Here is a 20131-nt window from a genome sequence, read left to right as displayed (position 1 = left end):
TTATTCATCGCATATATATCAGTAAAAATATCTTCATCTCCTTATTGATTTTCATATTTATTAATTGAATTTAGATTTAATAATCTATTTTTTTATTAAAATTAGAAGACTTAAATCTATGATTTATCTAAATCTATTATATTGAATGATATTTCATTTCCGCAAATAATAAAATTTTATTGTGCAATTGGACCATCGCAATATTGCAGCTTAAAATAATCTATACTTCTAGTTTAATAGTTAATACGAGCTAAAGTAATTTGGTCTTCAAATATAATAAAAACGAAGCTTTTTCTTAAGTAAATAAAATAAGCAGTTGAATTATAACTTATTTCAAAATATGGTATTAAGTCAGGATATGTATAGTAAATTATTCTTTCATTGTCTAATGCAATCACCTATTTAGTTTAGTTAAAGAATAAATAATTTAATGATATTTTTAATGTATAAAAGTCTTTACAGATTACAAGCCATCTATTTAAATAATTTTAATTTATTAAATGTCCAGATCTTTTCTATTATCTATCCTAAACATTTCAATATCAATTTGACCTATTTTCATAAAACGGATGCATTATCTAGAGTTTTAATTATACCCTTCATTGCAATAAAGTTGACAAGAATCTATGTCTTCTTAATAATATACATCATCATTATTTCTACATTTAATATTTTAGCATATTGAACCTTGATCATTAAGAATATATCCCTCTTTGCACTTTTTGCAAGTAAAAGCATCTTCACAAATCAAGCAATTGTTAACTTTACATTATTTGCATTCCCTTAAGTAATGACTTTCAAATTGATTAATTTGACATTAGCTTACACAACTAGTTCCCTCCTATGTTTGATTTATTAAGTTATATATTTTTAAAAATATATTTAATATTTACTAGATAAGACTATGGTTAGCAAAATAAGCATCTTACATCATCAAAGCAATATTGACAATTTTTAGAGCATTAATCACATTTATTAAGCTAAGCATTGTAATATTAACTCTAACTTAAGCAGTCTTTAAATCCTAAACTTTGATTTTAAATTTACTGAACAAGATAAATAAGTATTACAAAAATCGAATTTTTAAATATCATCTTAATTATTTTTGTTATTTCTTTTTTACTGTTTTTTTTATTATTTGTTAATAAACTTATTATATTCTTTCACTTTTAATCCAAAATATTTGCAAAAAAAACGAAATCATTGCTAATAATAATTCATACAAAAATGATTAATGTAATAAAAACCAAAGTCTTAAATATTCTTTAAGAAATGTTAAATAAATAGATAAAAATTGTTATTTTTAAGCAAATATATTTTTAATCATAGCAATATGCCAACAAAAAAGTTAGTGTTTAGATTCCACTAAAATTATTTGGAATATTCTAAATATAGCAAAATGCCATTCAAAAATTTCGTCTTTTGGAAACGACTATATTAGTGAATGTGAATGGCATTTAATTACAGACATTTGTTTTTGATTAATTAATTGTTTACCTTAGCTAAGCTAAGTAGAAATAAGAAAATTCAAAAAAGTAATTAAATCTAATTGAATAAAAATATATAATATATAATGTATCAACTGCCCCACGGGGCAGTTTTGTAATTTTCTATTATATATTTTTATAAAGAAAAATTAATAAATTAATTTTTAAAAAAAAGTTATTACATTTAATTTTTTTTTTTAAACGAAAAAATATTTTACTTGAAACATTAAAAGTAATATAAAAACAATTTATTTTAAAGTTCAGTAATAATAAAAAACAAAAATTTTATTTAATAAAAAACAAAACAAAAAAATATTTTAATTTATTTTATGTAAAGATAGATAGATAAATAGATACAAATCACTTTTACATTTTATCTCTATTAAAAATTTAGTTTAAAGTAGTAAGCTAAATTTCTTTTTAACTTCCTAAACCTCCTTTATAGCTAGTTTCATTACCTTTTGTAGCCATGTTTTCTACCTAATGTTTAAAAAATAAATACATCAATATTTTAATTATTAATTCAAAATGCTTTACCCTTTCATCTATTTGTTCAGATGAGAAAATGAAATTTTATTAATCTTAATCTAATTAGTCCATTCTATCTGATTTAAGATTATTTAAAGATGACAGTATAGGTTTTTTATTATTCTTGTAATTAACTATCAAAATATTACTTTTGCTTAGAGAATCTCCTGTATTTTGCTTGTAAACAAAATTTTTTATATGTCTCCAGTGTTTATGAGTTTTGTATTGATTGACTTTCCTAAACTTTATAAATTTAAGAGCTTATGGAAATGCTTTCCACAATCTATAAAGTAATTTTTTAATTTTTGTTGAAGTAGAATTCTCATCATTTAATCTTATCACTAATGAATTAGATAATAGTAAGACAAAACTGGATATTGCTATGACATTACAAATTATAATAAGAATATATCCGGTAACCAATACAGCGTAAGAAGGATCACTTTCATTTAAGATTAGTAACAGGAATAAAAAATTAAAGTTTAAGATAGCTACCATAATTTTTTCACAATTCATAAGCTTGATATTTTTATGAGGCTTCTTAACTGATAAAAATATAGTATAAAGCAATAAAACTACAATTATAAGTGCTATTTTAATTATATCACTAAAGTTAGAGTTAATAACTATCATTAAAATAAATTTTTAAAAGATTTTAATAATTTCCCAATTATAGCATTATATTCTATAGCCTTAGTAAAAAATTCCATAAACTATTATCTACTAAATATTTTTAATTTTATCTACATATTATATAATCTTTTATAGTTGTTTATTTATGTAAAATGGTATTAATAAACACCACAGTAAGCAAAGAGGAGTAACAAAAGAAAGAACTAGAATTATATGAGAACTTGTAAAGCATTATTAATTAAGATCTTGAATCAAATAATATTTTTCTCCTATCTATCTACAAAAGTATCCTGAAAGAATAAGTTTAGCTATTGAAGGCCAATAAAACAAATAAAAAAATACAAAAGTTGTCTAGAGACCTGTATTCCAAAGTTTTTTAGTTAAATTTGCATGGTAACTTCCTCTAAGATAAAAGAAATAGTAAAATGCCATAACAACAATATATTAAATTGCAAAATTGATAATTTAGACAACCAATCTATGAATCCAAAATGGATAATTTTATGATGTATGTATCAAACAATCCATACTTGTTATTGTCAAGCTAGTAGGATCTCCAAATGCTTTAACTGGGACACTTAGCTCATATGGTTACTTAATCTAGAATGAGAAAATTAGAGAGGTAATTTAAATGTAATGAATAAATATTTTAAACCATAAAGTCACTGTCTCACCTTAAGAACTAGACTTACTTGTCATAAGTAAATCTATTTACTTAAATAGTAGCAATTTTATTATAAAAACCTTTTATTCTATCAAATCTCCTATACATATCACAAGATAAATTGAATATACTAGCAAAATAACTGAGAAAAATATGTATTAATATTTTATTTCTTTGCACTTGAAGCAGTATGAATCCTTTTTACCATAATAATCTCCCCACACTTACTTAGAAGTATCACAAGTGTCGCACAAAGGCCCAATATATCCCTCTAGGCATCTATCTTAAACTCCGTTTTGTGTTTCTGAACAACCGTGAGACTAACATTGGTATATTTAATCAGTCAAATTATTTTCTCTCCAATATCCATCTTTTAGTATGATTACATCTTTAAAGCATTTTATAGCTTAAAACGGGCAAGATTAGCATATCAAATCATTCTAATTAATTTAGCCTGGTTCAACTAAAGAATATTTGCCTTCTTAACATTAATTACACCTTTATAATTTTTAAATTTTATTAATAAGATGAATATATAGTTTTATTTATAAATGTTTCCTAATAATAAAATATTGTAAGTTTTCAATTTTAGGTCTTTGAAACAGACAAAAATTTAGAACAGCAAATTTTTATAAAATATTCAAAATCTTTGCCTCTTCTATGATCACTGATCAGAAACAAGAGAATACATTATTTCTTTTTATTTGCACTTATGCACAGCATAGGCATTTTACATACGTTCAACAAATTTAGAACATTAAATAAAAGCGAACTTGTAAAAATGTGTGTAAATTAAGTTTAAAGATAATTTTATTTTATTAGAATAATTTAAAATTTTTTAAAAAAAATTTACAAGTCTCAAAAGAAATTAATTAAAATTAATTGAATATTTATATAATGAGATAATTAATAATTACTCTATGAATCCATTATGAGATTATTATATTTCACCTCTTTAGCAATCTCTAAATTTAAGAGTTAAATTATAGAACAGCTCTCTTTGATTCATTAGAGGATTAGATTTTATTTAAATTTTTTATTCTTTACTATGAGAATATGATGTAGAAATTTGAAGTTTAAATAGGCCAAGTTAACTTATTTTTTCTAAATTTTATCCTATTTTAATTAGAATATGAGGATTTTAATCAGTAGAGACTTTCATAAAATAGCTTAATCTCTCATTTTAAACTTCAAGAGATTAAATGTGTTATTCAGATTTAATAAAATCAAAAGGTTTGTTTTATTCATCAAAAAATGTAAAATAGACTCCCTAGTCCATCAAATTTCCACTTTAAATATCTTCTAGTTAGTTATTTTGTATTTACTCAAAATTCTTAGTTATTCTTTATATATATTACGGTTAAGAACCAATATCTTACCCATAAAAAAATCCTATTTTTATTAATAAATATATTAAATAAATAGTTTAAAATAGTAATTTATACCTTCATTTTCTTAAAATTTATTATTTGTTAATAAATTTAAATCCTTCATTAAAGTTTAGTTGAAAGGTCCATACCATATTCCTCCTCCTATTTAAGCTTAATTATGTATGAATGTAGAGCTGTTCATGCTAATTAAATTTGAATAGAATAGTGCAAGAGCCCCTCCTCTTTCTTGCAGAGCACTATTGTTTGAGAAAGTTGAATTATAAATACTTATGTTTTCAGATTCTTAAATATAAATAGCTCCTCCAGAACCATTTTTAGCTTTACAATTATTAAAGATACTACTTTAGATTTATGTAGAATAATCATTTTATTTATTGATATAGATTGCTCCTCCATAATTATCAGAAATTGAGTTATCAAAATACCCATTAATAAAGAGATTATTAATTTATTAAAGATTAAGGGATCCACCCATACATTTTTATTAAAGACTTTATGACTCACATTTTATATCAATAAATTTTGATTATTATATTTGTAAAGTATTCGACTAAAAGCAATATATGGCTGCAGTTGATTAAGAAGAAATATTCTGGAAAGTTGTATTTCTAAATAGTAAATCAGGACCTTATAAAGAAAATATAGAACCATTAAACAAATTAATTCCTTTGAAAAATGAATTTTGTATAACTCCTTTTTGTGAAGCACGAATAGAAATAGAATCCATCATAAACTAAGAATTGATAATTTATAGATTATCAAACACAATAATATATCCAATTAAGTCAAAAAGTTAGTAATCTTACTTAAATACAAAGTTAGTTACAGTTATATTTTTCATAACAACTAAATATGTAAAAGATGGATTTTTTAGGTCTTGTAAAGAATAAAGGGACTTTATGATTCCAGTATTTATTTAAGAATCTACTTAAAAATTGCTAAGGTAATTTGAAAAACACCCTTTTAATGTAAGCAAGTATATTTTGAGATCATCACTATTTATATTTTGTTTTTCCTAACTATCGAAAATTTAATCTTTATAAAGTTTATTTAATGTTTTGTCAAGTTATGCATTTAATTTAGTGATATTTAGTATATCAATTTTTTCAAAATAAAACATGCTACCTCTAGTAATTAAAGTGTTTTTAATTATTATTTCATTGATTAAAATATTTGAGCAGTTATAAAATTTTAAAAGGTTTGAAGAAAAACTTGAGTTGTTAACAATAATTCTATCTATTACAATACTTGTAATGTTAATAAAATAAATGCCATCATTTACTGAAGATGTTTTTATATTATCAACGAATAGTTAATCAATTTTTATTTAGTCTATATTTTAAATCTAAAGAGGGATATACTTTCTTCTTAAAGTTTGATTTTATATTATTACTTCTTACCATATTAGTTATTTACAATCATTTATAACTAAAGATTGAGATTCGTCAAAAAATCTCAAGTAGACTTTATCAAATATTATTTTTTCAACTTTTTAAAGTGGATTTAGGATTAATTATTCTTAGCTTGGCTAAATATAAAGCTCAATATTAAAGAATAAAATTCTTTTAAACTTCAATTAAGAAAATTTATTATCATTAATGACAAGGCTTACTACTTTGTCTACTATACTAGTAGCAGATTATATTTAAAGCAAAGTATAGTTTGTAAAGATTTAATTATAATAAATAGGTATATCCCCAATTTATTATTATTCTTATTTTTCAAAAGATAGAATATAAGATCCAACAACTTTATTTTATTTTTAAACCTCTGTTTGCTTTTAGAAATGCTTTATTTTAAAAGTAATAATATAAAAAAATAAAATATTATGTAATTAAAATACCATTTATTATGCTTGAATTTAGGTCTCTTTGTATAAGACTTCTAAACTGACTTCTCTAGAGTTTAAATTATTATCTAGTTTACTTACTTCTAATTTAAATAAGTTTGAATCTGTGTGCCCATATATATAAATAGCTGAAAGCTATTTTTATGAATTATATGTTTTTTCTATCTAAAGAATTGCTGCATTGATTAAATTACTAAAAGTCTGAATTAAATTATTACATTTTAAATTTATTTTTGCTAAAATAAGCTATTATTCTAATATTAAAATAAAATAATCTTCATCAACATGAATAACGTTTTAAATGCTTGAGTAAACAAATTAGTTAACTGAATAATAGTTTATTGTTTGCAATGTATTTTGATCATATAAAATAAGATTAGATATTCCGACAATATAGATAAATTTATCATCTGTAAATACTCTTTACTTGGATTGAGCTGCATTTTTCATTGTTCCAATTTAATAATTTTAAAATATATCGTAGATAAAAGTAGTTTCTTAAGTAGAGTAAATTAGTTAATATGAATTAATTGTTTTAATTATTGTAAATGATTAAATGTACATTTTATTATTTTACTCATAAATCTATTGTATATTCAGTTATTAAGAATCTCCAGAACCAATAAAATAAATAGATATTTTCTATCTTGTCTAAATGCCAATCAAATTATTTACCATTGATATCTAAATAAAATTTAAAATTGATTATTAAAAAAATTCTTTTTTCAAAAATAATTTACTTTTAGTGCAGATGAAATTAAGTCAGTCTCTTTAGACTATTTTTTTGTGGATATTTAAAAGATAATGAAAGTTCTATTTTTTTGCTATATCATTAAGAAGTCATCTGAAAGTACTTCAATATCAGTTATTGATTACTCAGAGATTTAATTAAATATTAGATCGAATTTAAAACTTGCCAAATTAAGCTTGTAAATTTGAGACATTTCATTCAAACAAAAAATATTAAAGTTTTAGTTTTTAACCTTTAAGCACCTAAAGGATATTTTATAAATATCATAGCTATAGTTTTAAACATCTACTATGTGATACTCATTCTATGAAACAAATACTATTATTTTACTTTGAGATACTTTCTGAAAGAAGAAGCTATATTTTTAAATAGTATAAGGAGTATTTAATTTTATTTATTTTATTAGATTTTATTATTTCACATTTTTAATTTCTATTACCCCAGAGTTTTAATTTAAATATGAAACAATATTCAACTCATTAAAGTAAACAAAATTATTCTCAAAAGATGTATCTAAGAATTTCGGGTTATAGAATAAACTTGTAGCTAAATCATAAATCTATATTTAGTTATCAGTAGTAGTCAATATTATTTCGTTTGAGTCTTCTAAAATAAATGATTAAATTTGAGTGTATTTGTTATCATACTTATAGTTATTTGTTATTAAATAATTTAATGTACTAAATTAATAAACCTCTAATCCATTTGTTGATACTAAGACGAGTAAGTCTGAAGTCTTAATCAAAAAAATATTGAGATTGTATTATACATTGAGTTGAGGTTATGCAGTAAATGTTATGCCCATCAGATTTTGAGATTTTACAATGCAAGAATTAAGGTATAATATTGTAAAAGAAGAGGTCTTCAAAGAAATAACTATCTAAATAAAATATAATAAAAAATAACTTTTAAAATAAATCAACTTTATTAAAAATTTACATTTTATTCTTGAAAATAAACAAAACCTAGTACTTGCTAATATTACTATTAGCAAACGTTAACAAAAGTATCTAAATCAAAGGACATAATGTATTTTTACAAATTAACTAATATTAATTGATTTGATTCAAAATTATAAGCCAAGGTTAACTAATTAGAATATTGGTTATATATTTCCAAAAAATCTATACTAGGTTAATATTGCTTAATCAGCTTAATATCTCCCTGCTAAATTTAAAATTTATAAATAAATTAGTATTCAAATGTCACTATATACTTATCTTGAATAAACAATCCATCACTGAATTTAATTTTCTATCCTCCATTTTCAAACTTAAAAATGATCCCCTGCTCATAATTAATAAAATATGCTTCTTTGGCTGACATAGTTATAAGGACTAAGCTATATTCTTCAAAGTTATAAAATTAAAATGAAGGCATATAACGGTACTTTTCTATTTAAACTGAAAGTAAAACATCGCTGTTGAGTAAGTAAAAATTGAGAGTATCTTAACTTACAGTCTGGAATACTAAAATATTTGATTTATCATCAAAACTTTAGTATAAAATATTTCCTAATTATTTTATTAATACAAACTATTAATTGTACAAATAACCTTATTCCGTTTCTTTAATTATAAAGTAGAACTGTTAATTATAGAAAAACCAAAACCATATTTATTTATCTGCATCTTTTTAAAATTAAATTAATATGTTTTAATAAATAAATAAGAAATAAATATATAAACTTACTTATTGTTTCTATTGACTTGCTATTTAAATCTAAAATTTATAAACTATCCCTTGAAAAGGTTATGCCAGCTAATTTGTTTTTGATTAAACTGAAAGTATTAATTTAGAGAGAAGTTACTTTTAAAGCTAAAGAAAAATATGGTATTATTTTTTGAGTTTTATTTTAATCAAATATTAATATTTCTTCGTTTTTAATTACAAATTTTGAGTTTTAGCTTTATTCCACGTTTACTGCTTGCTAGAATTATTAATTACTGATATTAAAAACTAAGCTCTTCTCCTATTAAATAAAATTTATTAGTAAAATATAAGAAAAAAAAATTATATAAAATAGAATAAAATTTTAATTATTAAAATAAATTTAAATAGGAAAAAATATAATAATAATTACTAAGTTGGGAAAATAGACTAGGAAATATGGTTAGTTACTAATCATGAAATAGTTTTATATGTTTGGGTAAGTTGGAAAAGATACTTAAGTTTCCTCTAAAGTTTACATATCAAAAATATAGCAAGATTAGCCTAGTAAATAGATAATATATCTATCAACTAAGAGACTATTATTAAGATCTGTCTATGGAGGTTTTTCAATAAAAGATTAATTACCCATATCAAATATTTTAACTTTGTATCTTCCAGATTAAAATAATATTTTTGCGTAACGCAAGTATTAAGTCACTTATATCTTTTGGTAGGATATATCTTCCACTTAGAATAATATAAAATATGTCGATTAATTTAATATATTGAAAACAGTTAAATAAGTATCAGAGTTTTCTTTGCATTTAGAAAATTAAAAGATTACATTTGGACCTACAACTTGAAAGTATTGAGAGTAATAAAATGATGTAAGAAAGCTCAATTGGTCTTGTAATTTATAAATTAATACTGTTTATTAATCTGATATTATATATAGCTGATTGTAAAAGCTTTATATTGTTGGAGTATAACCTTGTTAGAGTAGATTATAATTAAGAGAATAACCATTTATACTTTGTTTTCCGTTTATTGTGTATAAATTAAAGGTACCATTCATCAATGAAATGGCTACTATAAGATATTCAGAGGATTTTGCTATGAACAACTTTTAAAATTATTGAATTTCATAATTTAGTTCATTAAATTGTTGTAAGTATATATCAAATATAACAATCTTTTTTTATAAATTACTTCCTAATACTAAATAGTTATCTTTTTAATCATAAATTTCTATTGTGAAATCTAAATATCTTGCTATTGATGATGTTGTTGTCTTTCCAAATATTATATTAAAACCAAATTAATAAATTATGCATATGCCATCTTCAATTTCTAAATTAAATATGGTAATAATTTAACCAAAATTTTATCTTATTTTTCCTCCAGCATATCTACTAAATACTTAAGATACCTAATCTTATTTTGGTAAAAGGCGAATAAGTTACATTTCATTTCTGTAGCTCAAAACAATATTTTTTTCTAGATCATCATATAAGAATGTAAATTTAGAAGGAGTATCACTAAAGTAATACTATTATACATCAAAATTAAACTAATTAAATATTTTGAATATACTATCATCAATTTCATAAATGTTTATAGTATAATTTGCCTTATCTAGAAGAAAAGTGAAAATATAGCTATTTGTATTTGAAATAATAAATTCATTTTTATAAAATGCACTTTTTTTTGAAATTTATTATATTTCACTTGTCTTAATTCTCAAATAACCTTTATTAAATAAATTAAAAAATAATTTTTTGTTTTATTATTTAAAATATTTATTTACCATTTTAGCCTTGTAAAAGTAATGTCTGAAACTATGCTAAAAATAAGCAATTCTATAAATCGCCAAGCTCCACATCTTGAATTTTTATTGCCTGAAATTAAAAAAAATCAAAATTAATTGGGGTGTTTAGTAATTGATTTATTTTGAATAATAAAGAAAAAAATAATACATTTGCTTAATTAAATTAGTAATAGCCAGAATCAAATGTACTAGTTAAGTAATATCCTACATTTGAATAATTTTAATCAGCTAACAATAGATGGATTGTATTGTTAAAGTACTATGAACATAGAACTTAGCTTGTATTATAAAGTTAGATTGTCATAATGATACTTTGTACATTTTTACTATCTAAAGAATAGAGTTTTTGAGATATCTTATCAAAATAGAGCAACATGCTAATTTCTTCTAAAATAAAAAAATTGAAATGTTATGTATCTTCTATTTTAGAGTATTCTTAAATTATTTGGATAGTTCTATTTTTTAAGACATTAGTAATTTGCTTGGGTTAAGCATCAAATTGCTTTGGATAATTAATATAACAACCTAGTTGATCCTAATTTTAAGGTAAATCCTATAAATTTCTATTTTGCTTATTTACTTAATTTACTGACTGATTTTTATATTCTTTGTTTGATTAACTTTCAATTTCAGCTGGTGTTTACTAATTAAAAGCTTACCTTAAATTATTTTCATTCGATAATACTTCTTGAATAATCCTTGCTTATGGCTAAAATTAAAATATTTTAAATAAAGGGTTGTCTAAATCTATCATAATGAGTGCATTATATTGAATGTATTGACAAATCAGATAATTTTATTATACTAAAGGATTATCGCATTATCCAAGTTAGTAATAGTCTATTTTTTTTGTTTAAGCATTAATGCGAGCAATTTTATTTTAATCGCTGTATATTACTAGTATATAATTACCTCTTATATGTGCGAAATAAGCAGTTTAATTGTAGGCTATTTCAAAGTATGGGATTAACTCAGGATATTTATAGTAAACTGCCCTTTATAAGTCTATTGCAATAACCTTTTTTATCAATTAAATAATAAAATATAAATTAGAATTGAATTTATAAATATATTTATTTAAAATTTACTGTATTTTAGTCTTCAATTTTAATTGCTTGCATTTATATAATGTTGCCTTATTATTGGTCTATTCTTATCATTTCAGCTTCATAATCCCCAAGTTTTTTAAATTTAATACATTGCATAGAATTTTCATCATATCCCTCCTTACAATAATATTTACATGTATCTGTTTCCTCTTAGTAATATGTTCCTTCTTCTGAAATACATTTTTCATTTTAGCAGGTATTCCTTTTTTCATCCAAAACCCATCCTTATTTACATTCTAAGCAAATTTGTGCGTCATTACAAATTTTGCAATTATTTACTTTGCACAATTTACACTATCTAAAATAATTGCTTTCATAATATCCTACCTCACAAGATCTTGCACAGCTATTTCCTTTAAATTCCTATTTAATAAATTTATTTTATTTAAAATTCAGATTAAGTTTCCGTTTTTTCATTTATTTACTTAGTACTAATTTTGCTAGCATAGTAGGCAATTCTAACTATCAAAACACTATTAACATTCTTTAGAGCACTCTCCGCAAGACTATAGCTTTGAGCTGTAATATTTTCCTTAACTTTGGCAATCATTGAGCTTAAGCTCTTAGGTGTAAACTATCACGCTAAAAAGTAATTGTACGAAAAGAAGTTTTTTTATCATAAACATTTTTATTAATTTTCCTAACTTTAAAATTTTTTGAATTAATTTTTATAATAATTATATTAACTAAAAAATTGCTTAAAAACAAACATAGTACATGATTTAATTTAAGCTTTAAATAAAAACATTCAGCATTTTTTAAATAACTATACAGTATTATTAACTTATCCGTATTTTAAGGGAAGCGAAAATATTAATATGGATAATGTTAATTTTATTACTTATCTAGTAATTAATTTATCTTTCAACTTATCAATTTTTACTATAATTTACTGACATTTATAATTTATATTATTAAATTAGAATTATAATTATAATTAAAGATAATTATAGTTTATTTAGTTCAAAAATTGAAAATAGTTGGTTTAACTATTTTAGTTTTAAATATATTAAAGTTAAATATAATTAGAATATCTATGTTTTAAATTCTTGTTGATCTTGAAAAGCAAAATTTAATTCCTAAATTTGCTCTTACAATTTTTAGCTAAAAGTTGTTTTTTGGTTTTAAATTTTAAAATATTTTTAAAATAAAAAAAAATATATTTTTTTTTGAAAATATAATATGTTGAGCCAATTTAAATAAAGTAATAATTATTTTAAAAAACAAATAATTTCCAAATTCTTTAATTTTTAGGTAGGGAACTTATAATTGATAAATAGTCTTTATATGAAAATAGAAAATTTTAAGGTAATTAATATTTAAGAAATACAATAAATATTAGATCATAATTTATAATTAATTAGCTTTAAATTATTTTTCACTTTTACTAGAAAATATTACTAGAAATTTCGTTAAATGTTTATAATTAGTTTATTTTTTAGGTTTCTATTGTGCCTCCTTTATAGCTTAAGTCATTAAATTTCGATGCTATATCATCCACCTATTAATAAAATAAAAAGTAAATTAAACATAAATTTGATAATTAAATGACATATTAACCTTTTCATCAATCTGAGTTTAAGAGAAGAAATAATTTTGTTAATCTTGATCAGTCTGATCTGATCTCAAATTATAATTTGAAATTAAAATGCTTTTGAATGATGAAGCTCTAAAACTGAGTTGTTTAATATTATCTTTCTTGTTTGGATTTGAAGAATTTTCATTCTTTATGAATTTTTTTATAAGCTTCCATAATTTATGTATCCTGTATACATTAACCTTCCTAAACTTCAAATGTCTAAACAATTTTGGAAAACTTTATGATAACTTATAGAGGGCATTTTTAACTTTAGTTGAAGAAGTATAATCATCGCATAATCTAATCACCATTGAATTAGACAAAAGATAAATAAAGCATATTACAGCAATTATATTACATAAAAATATGAGTATGTAACCCAAAATTAAAACATAATAATATGGATTGCTTTCTTTTATTATCATCAGAAGGAATAAAAAGTTAAAATTAAGTAAAACCATCATCATTTTTTCACAATTCATGAGTTTAATATTTTTATGTGGTTATTTGATAACTAAATAAACTGTGTATAATAGCAGTATTACTATTATGAAAGTTATTTTAATAATATCACTTAAATTAGAATTAATCACTATCATTAGAATTAGTTTTTAGAATATTTTAATTATTTCCCAATTAAAACATTTAATTTTGTATCCTTAATATATAATTCCATATATTATTACTTATTCTATTTATTTTATTTAATCAACATGCTATTTTATACTCTACAATTTTATATTCAAGAATAAAGGGATTAACAAGCACCAAAATAAGCATAGTGGTAATATTACTGAAAGTACTAATATAATATGAGTATCTGTGTAGCATTCTTAGTTTAAATCTGAAATTAGTCTATACTAACTACCAATTTATTTACAAAAAATTCCAGAAAATATTATTTTAGTAATAGAGGGTTGATAGAATAAATAAAAAAAAACAAAAGAAGTCTTCAAACAAGTTTTAATGAATTTTTTCTTGTAAGCCTTGTTATAACTATTTGTGAGATAGAGAAAGTAATACAATACGTTCACTAGAATATATTAAATTACTAAGCTTGTAATTTAAATTATCAATCGATGTAACCAAATAGGGTAATTTTAAGATAGAGGAAATAAACAATCAAGGCTAGTTAAAGTAAAATTTGTAGGATCTCCAAAAGTATTAACTGGAGCACTAAGCTCATATGGATACTAAATTCCAAAAGAGAAAATTAATGAAGAAATCTAAAGGTAATGTACAAAGATTTTAATCCAAAAAGTGACTGTTTCACCTTAAGAACAAGATTTACTTGTAATGAGTAAATCTATTTTCCTAAATAAAATTAATTTTATTATAAATATCTTTTAATCTATTAAATCACCTACGCATAAGGTTAAATAAATTGAATAGCATATTAAAAATACTGTAAAGTAAATATATTGATATTTTAGCTATTTGCATAGAATACAATACTTTCCCTTTTTGCCATAGTAGTCTCCCCAAATCTATTTAGATCCGTCACAACTATCACATAATGGACCAATATAGCCTTCTAAACATCTATCTATAACTCTTAATTAAGTTTCTGAACATCCATCAGTTTAACAAGAGTAAATTTAATCAGTAAATAGACTTTCTCTCCAAAAACCATCCCTCAATACTATAGAATCCTTTAAGCATTAAATAGCTTAGCTTGGACAAGATTAGCATACTAAATTATCTATGCTAGATTTATTAGGTTCAATCAATGAGTATTTACCCTCTTAGCATGGATTACACCTATATATATATAAATTTATTTTTTAATAAAATAATTACCATAATTCCTCATTAATTAAAGCATCCTTTTATTAAGGTGATTTTAGAAAATTTTTGGAAAGTATTTCAATTAAAGGAAGGGTTAGATAAAATAAATTGGCTGAATTTTATTGAGTTTGCAATAATATTAATTAATATAAGCATAATTGATTGATTATTTTATAAAATTTAAAAAAATATTCTAACCACCTTTTCCTAGCTCTTTTGATAAAATTTAGGTGATAAAATATAAATTTATTAAATCAACAAAATAAATTACTAAATAAAGCCGTTTTATGACTGTTGAATCTCACCTCTTATGCAATCTCTAAAATTAAGTACTAAACTGTAAATTAATTAATATTCATTAAGAAGAGGATTAGATTAAATCTGAATCAATTGAGTTTTATTTTATTTATACAATAATTAAATTTGGAGCTAAAACACGCCAAGCTCAGCTCGTCTCTCTAAAGTTTATCCTTATTTAATTTGAATCATAGGATTTTTATCTATTTATACTTTTAGAAAGTAACTAATCAGTTCATTTTAAACTTCAAGAGATTATGGGTATTTTTCTGATGTAATGAAATTTAGTGGTTTTTATTATTCGTCATAGAAAGTAAAATAAATTTCCTCGCTGATAAGATTTCCACTCTAAATTTAGTTAATTTAATTGCTAGTTATCTCTTCAGACTTTGAGGTTACTCTTTAAATTTTTCTTGGATAAGAACCAATATCTTCCCCATAAAAAAAAACTATAATAAAAATTAATATAATTAATAATTTAATGGATAATTATTTATTTACCTTCATTTTTTCCAAATAAATTATTTTTAAAATATAATTCATCTTATAAAAATGTTTAATTGTTAGGACCGTACCATATTCCTCCTCCGATTTGTGCTTTGTTATAAAGAAATATAGAATTTTTCAACTCTATCAAGTCAGAATAGTATAAACCTATAGCGCCACCTCTTTCTAAAAGTGCACTGTTATTAGAAAAAGTCGAATTATAAATGGATATATTCTTAGATTGCTAAATAAATATGGCTCCACCAGAATTATTTTTAACTTTACAATTATTAAAAATGGTGTTATTTATTTAAGAGAAATAATTATTCTAGTTATTAATGTAGATTGCTCCTCCATAATCAGAAGAAAAAGAATTGTAGTAATTGCTGAAAATAATTTTTATGGTTTTTATTTACTATAAATAAAGAGCTCCGCCTAAACACTTTTATAGGCTCTTTTAATATTTACATGAGGTATTTATAAATTAAGAATATTATATTAATAAAGACTTAGTTTATGAACAATAAATAGCTGCGCTTGTTTCAGATTAGATTGATTCAAAAGTGCTATTAGAAATAGTTATTAAGCCACCTAATATATTCAAAACTGAACCTTATAGTAATTAGATTTTCTTAAAATTAGAATTTCTAATAACACCAGTAATCTAAGGCTTAAAAGATATACTGTCTATTGAAAATTAGGAATTCTATATTTTTAGATTATCAATATCCATTACATATGTCATCAAATTTAGAAATTCAAAATTTTAATTACAAAAACAGTTGCTTATTGTTATGTTTATCATCTAAATTGCGTATGTAAAGGACGGATTACTTAAATCATCCATCAAATAAGCAGATTTTAAAAGTCCAAAATTATGGTAGGAGTCTATTTCAAAATTAAAAAATTAATTTACATAGGATCCTAAAATATATATTAAATATCTTGATTAAACACTGTCTCTTTAATCTTGGTTAAAATAAGTTAAAATTTTACTATCCTAACTTAGTTCATAATCTCTTTTAGCTTGAAATTTTAATATTTTAAGTTAATTAATTTTTTTAAATGTTATAATACTACCAGAACCTAATTAAACATTTCTAATTATTATTTAATTGATGATAATACTAGAGCAATTTTAGAATATTAATATATCATATAATAAATTTGAATTATTAATTGTTATATTATTAATCTCTATTTTATTGATGTTATAAAAAAGTAAAAATTAGCCTATGGATGTATTTACATTTTAAATTAATAATTTATCTATATTTACTTAATCTACATTATTTATATTTATAATCCCATCCTAATTAGTAAAATTTTAATTTTATATGATTACTTCTTACCAGATTAGTTATTAGCAATCGCTTATATTCATAGATTAAGAATTTTCATTAAATTTTAGAAATGTTTTGTCAAAAACTATTTTTTTCAAATTTAAATAAGGATTTAGAATTAAAACATTATATTAAGCCATAATTTGAAGTTCAATATTTAAAAATATTATTGAAGCAAATTATTTTTTTATGAAACTGTTATCACTAATTACAAAAGATGTTATATTATCTTTTTCATTTTTCATTGCTGATTGTATTTAAATTTAGGTTTAATTTGTAAATATTTCATTATAATAAATTGGAATATCAATTATCATTTGTTAGACTTTATCAAAAGAAATTATATACTATCCTAATACTTTGTTTTGATAAAAAACGGCTGTTTATAATTAGAAATGCTATTTATTATTATAAAAATAAATTAGATATTTATTCATTTTATTATCAATTTAAATATAATAAAATACTTACCAATTCATTCGTTTGAATTTAACTTTATTGAAAAGTAACTTCTGCACTAACTATTTTGAGGTTTAGCTCTTAGTCAAGTTAACTTGCATTTATTTAAAATAAACTAGTGTCTGAATATCCAAATATTATTAATTCAGTTAGCTTATTGTTAGAATTATAATTTTTTTGGAAGAAAAGAATTGTTGAATAATATAAATTATTAAAAGCTTAAACTAATTCATTTTATTTTAGATTCATTTTTACTAAGTGAATACTTTGTTTTAATATCACAGCAAAATAATCACTTTCTATATGCTTAATATTTATAATATTAGAGAATAAAAATTAATTCACTTTGTAGTAATTGATTTTTTTAAAAGAGTTTTTGTCATATAAAAAAAAAGTAGATAATCCAATAAGATAAATGTATTCATCTTCTATCTTAATCACTTGCTAATCCTATGCAGCATTTTACATCATTCCTATCAATACATTTTAAAGTATATCATATATAAAAGTGGATCTATTTGTAGAATAAATTAGTTAGTATTCTGTTTTTACTTTGTTTACAGTAAAAGTTTGTATTTTATTGTTAAGTTATTACTCAAAAACTTATTAAAAAAAAAGACTTTAGGTATTATTCAAATATGTATTGTAAACTGTTAATTTTTATTAAATTTAAACTACTAGTAAGTTATCTATCATCGACATCTAAATTTAATTAATTAATAATTTAATATAATATTTAATTCAATTATAAATTACTTTATAAGGATAATTTATAGTATCTATAATATCAGATTCTAAAGATTTTGGCAGAAAGAAAAGAGTGAAATTTCTATTAAGATACTGGATTTGCATATATTCATCAGAGAAAATTTCTATATTTGCTATTAATTAACTTGGTTTTTGATAAACTGAATCAAATCCTTTGCTTAATTAATTAAACTTTAATATTTAAGATAGATCATTCAAGCAATAAATATTAAGTTTATAATATCTTAGCTATAAGCATCTAAATGGTATTTAATAAATTGTATAATTGTAAGATTAAATATCAATAATATGATATTCTTGCATAGATACAAATGTAATAATTCTATTTTATGATATTTTTTAAAAGAAGATACTATATTTTTTAGCTGTGTATTAACTTTAAATTTTTATTTATTATTTAAGTATCTGTGAATAAATTTCCTTTATTTCTATAACTCCAGAATTTTAGTTTAGCTGTGCTATAATATTGATTTCATCAAAAAATAAAAAGTTATTTTCAGTAGATATATTTAAATCAATTGGGCTGTAAGATAATGCAGTACTTACATCAAAAATCTGGAATGAGCTATCAGAGCATGAAATTACAATTTCATTTGTATCTTCAATAATATAGGATTATATTTGATAATAATAGCTTGAGTATTAATAATAATATGACAGCTGGTAATTTAATGTAGAAAATTAATAAACCTCTAATCCATTTGTTGATATTAAAATGAGCAAATCAGATAAGTCTAATAAGAATATATTCAAGTCATACTATATTTTATAAAAAACTTAAGGCGCAAATGTTATATTCATCAAATCTTTAGATAAAGCTATACAATTATTTAGGTATAAAATTGAGAAAGTATTTCCCTTCACGTAAATTATGACCTATAATTTTTAAAAATTAAAATGCTGAAAATAAATTTTAAAAAATTTACATTTTATTTTTCAAAGTAAACATAACCTAATTAATTCAGATAATAGTATTTACAGTTTATCTAAAATGTATCTAAATCAAAGGAAAGTGTAAATTTTTATAAATGAATTAACATTAATTAATTCATTTGATAATTATACTTGAATTATAATTAATCATAATTTTAAGTATAAATGCTTATATAATATTCGCTAGGCTAATATTTCTAAATTAGTTGAGCTCCTCCTTAATAAACTTAAAATTTTAAAATAGACTAATAAGAAATTATTAAAATGTTATTATCATTAACGAAAAGACCATCTTTAAATTAAATTTAGTCATTATTATTCAAGAACTGAAAGTATGTTCCTTGCTCATAATTAACAAAATATGCTTATTATTAATTGAAACTATTTAAAGTTACAAGGACTAAATTCAAATTTTAAAATAAATAAAAATTAAAACTCACATTGGTATTAAAATTAGAAGTCTATAAATCGATAGTTTTATTATTATTAAATAAATAAAAAATTAAAATATTATTGTAGTCTAATGTTACTAAAATATTTGTCCTGTAATCAAATATTTAATATTAAGTAAATCCTATATTCTTT

At 21.6% G+C, this 20131-nt stretch overlaps 2 protein-coding genes across 2 annotated transcripts; both read right to left on the bottom strand. All coding sequences in view use genetic code 6, as the record gives it.

Annotated features, from left to right (window-relative positions):
- Positions 1 to 1847: 1847 nt before the first annotated feature.
- Positions 1848 to 16788, bottom strand: TTHERM_00701050 (right-handed beta helix region protein; the record flags this gene model as incomplete). Its single annotated transcript, XM_971724.2, has 19 exons — positions 1848 to 1967; positions 2025 to 3810; positions 4230 to 4704; positions 4758 to 6492; positions 6547 to 7236; positions 7293 to 7607; positions 7743 to 8183; positions 8243 to 8798; positions 8860 to 8934; positions 8996 to 9015; positions 9114 to 9275; positions 9387 to 10705; positions 10764 to 10854; positions 10933 to 11802; positions 11873 to 12256; positions 12339 to 12430; positions 13570 to 15233; positions 15532 to 16006; positions 16059 to 16788. The coding sequence occupies 19 exons, from the start codon at positions 16786 to 16788 to the stop codon at positions 1848 to 1850; spliced, it is 12000 nt and encodes a 3999-aa protein (XP_976817.2).
- A 911-nt stretch (positions 16789 to 17699) lies between these two features.
- On the bottom strand, positions 17700 to 18078 carry TTHERM_000701049 (hypothetical protein; the record flags this gene model as incomplete). The annotated part of the gene is made up of 2 exons (XM_012795317.1): positions 17700 to 17784; positions 17858 to 18078. The coding sequence occupies 2 exons, from the start codon at positions 18076 to 18078 to the stop codon at positions 17700 to 17702; spliced, it is 306 nt and encodes a 101-aa protein (XP_012650771.1).
- Between the last annotated feature and the right edge of the window lie 2053 nt (positions 18079 to 20131).

Source organism: Tetrahymena thermophila (genome assembly GCF_000189635.1).
Source record: "Tetrahymena thermophila SB210 genomic scaffold scf_8254820, whole genome shotgun sequence".
Taxonomy (NCBI): domain Eukaryota; phylum Ciliophora; class Oligohymenophorea; order Hymenostomatida; family Tetrahymenidae; genus Tetrahymena; species Tetrahymena thermophila.
This window is presented reverse-complemented; position numbering and strand designations above follow the sequence as displayed.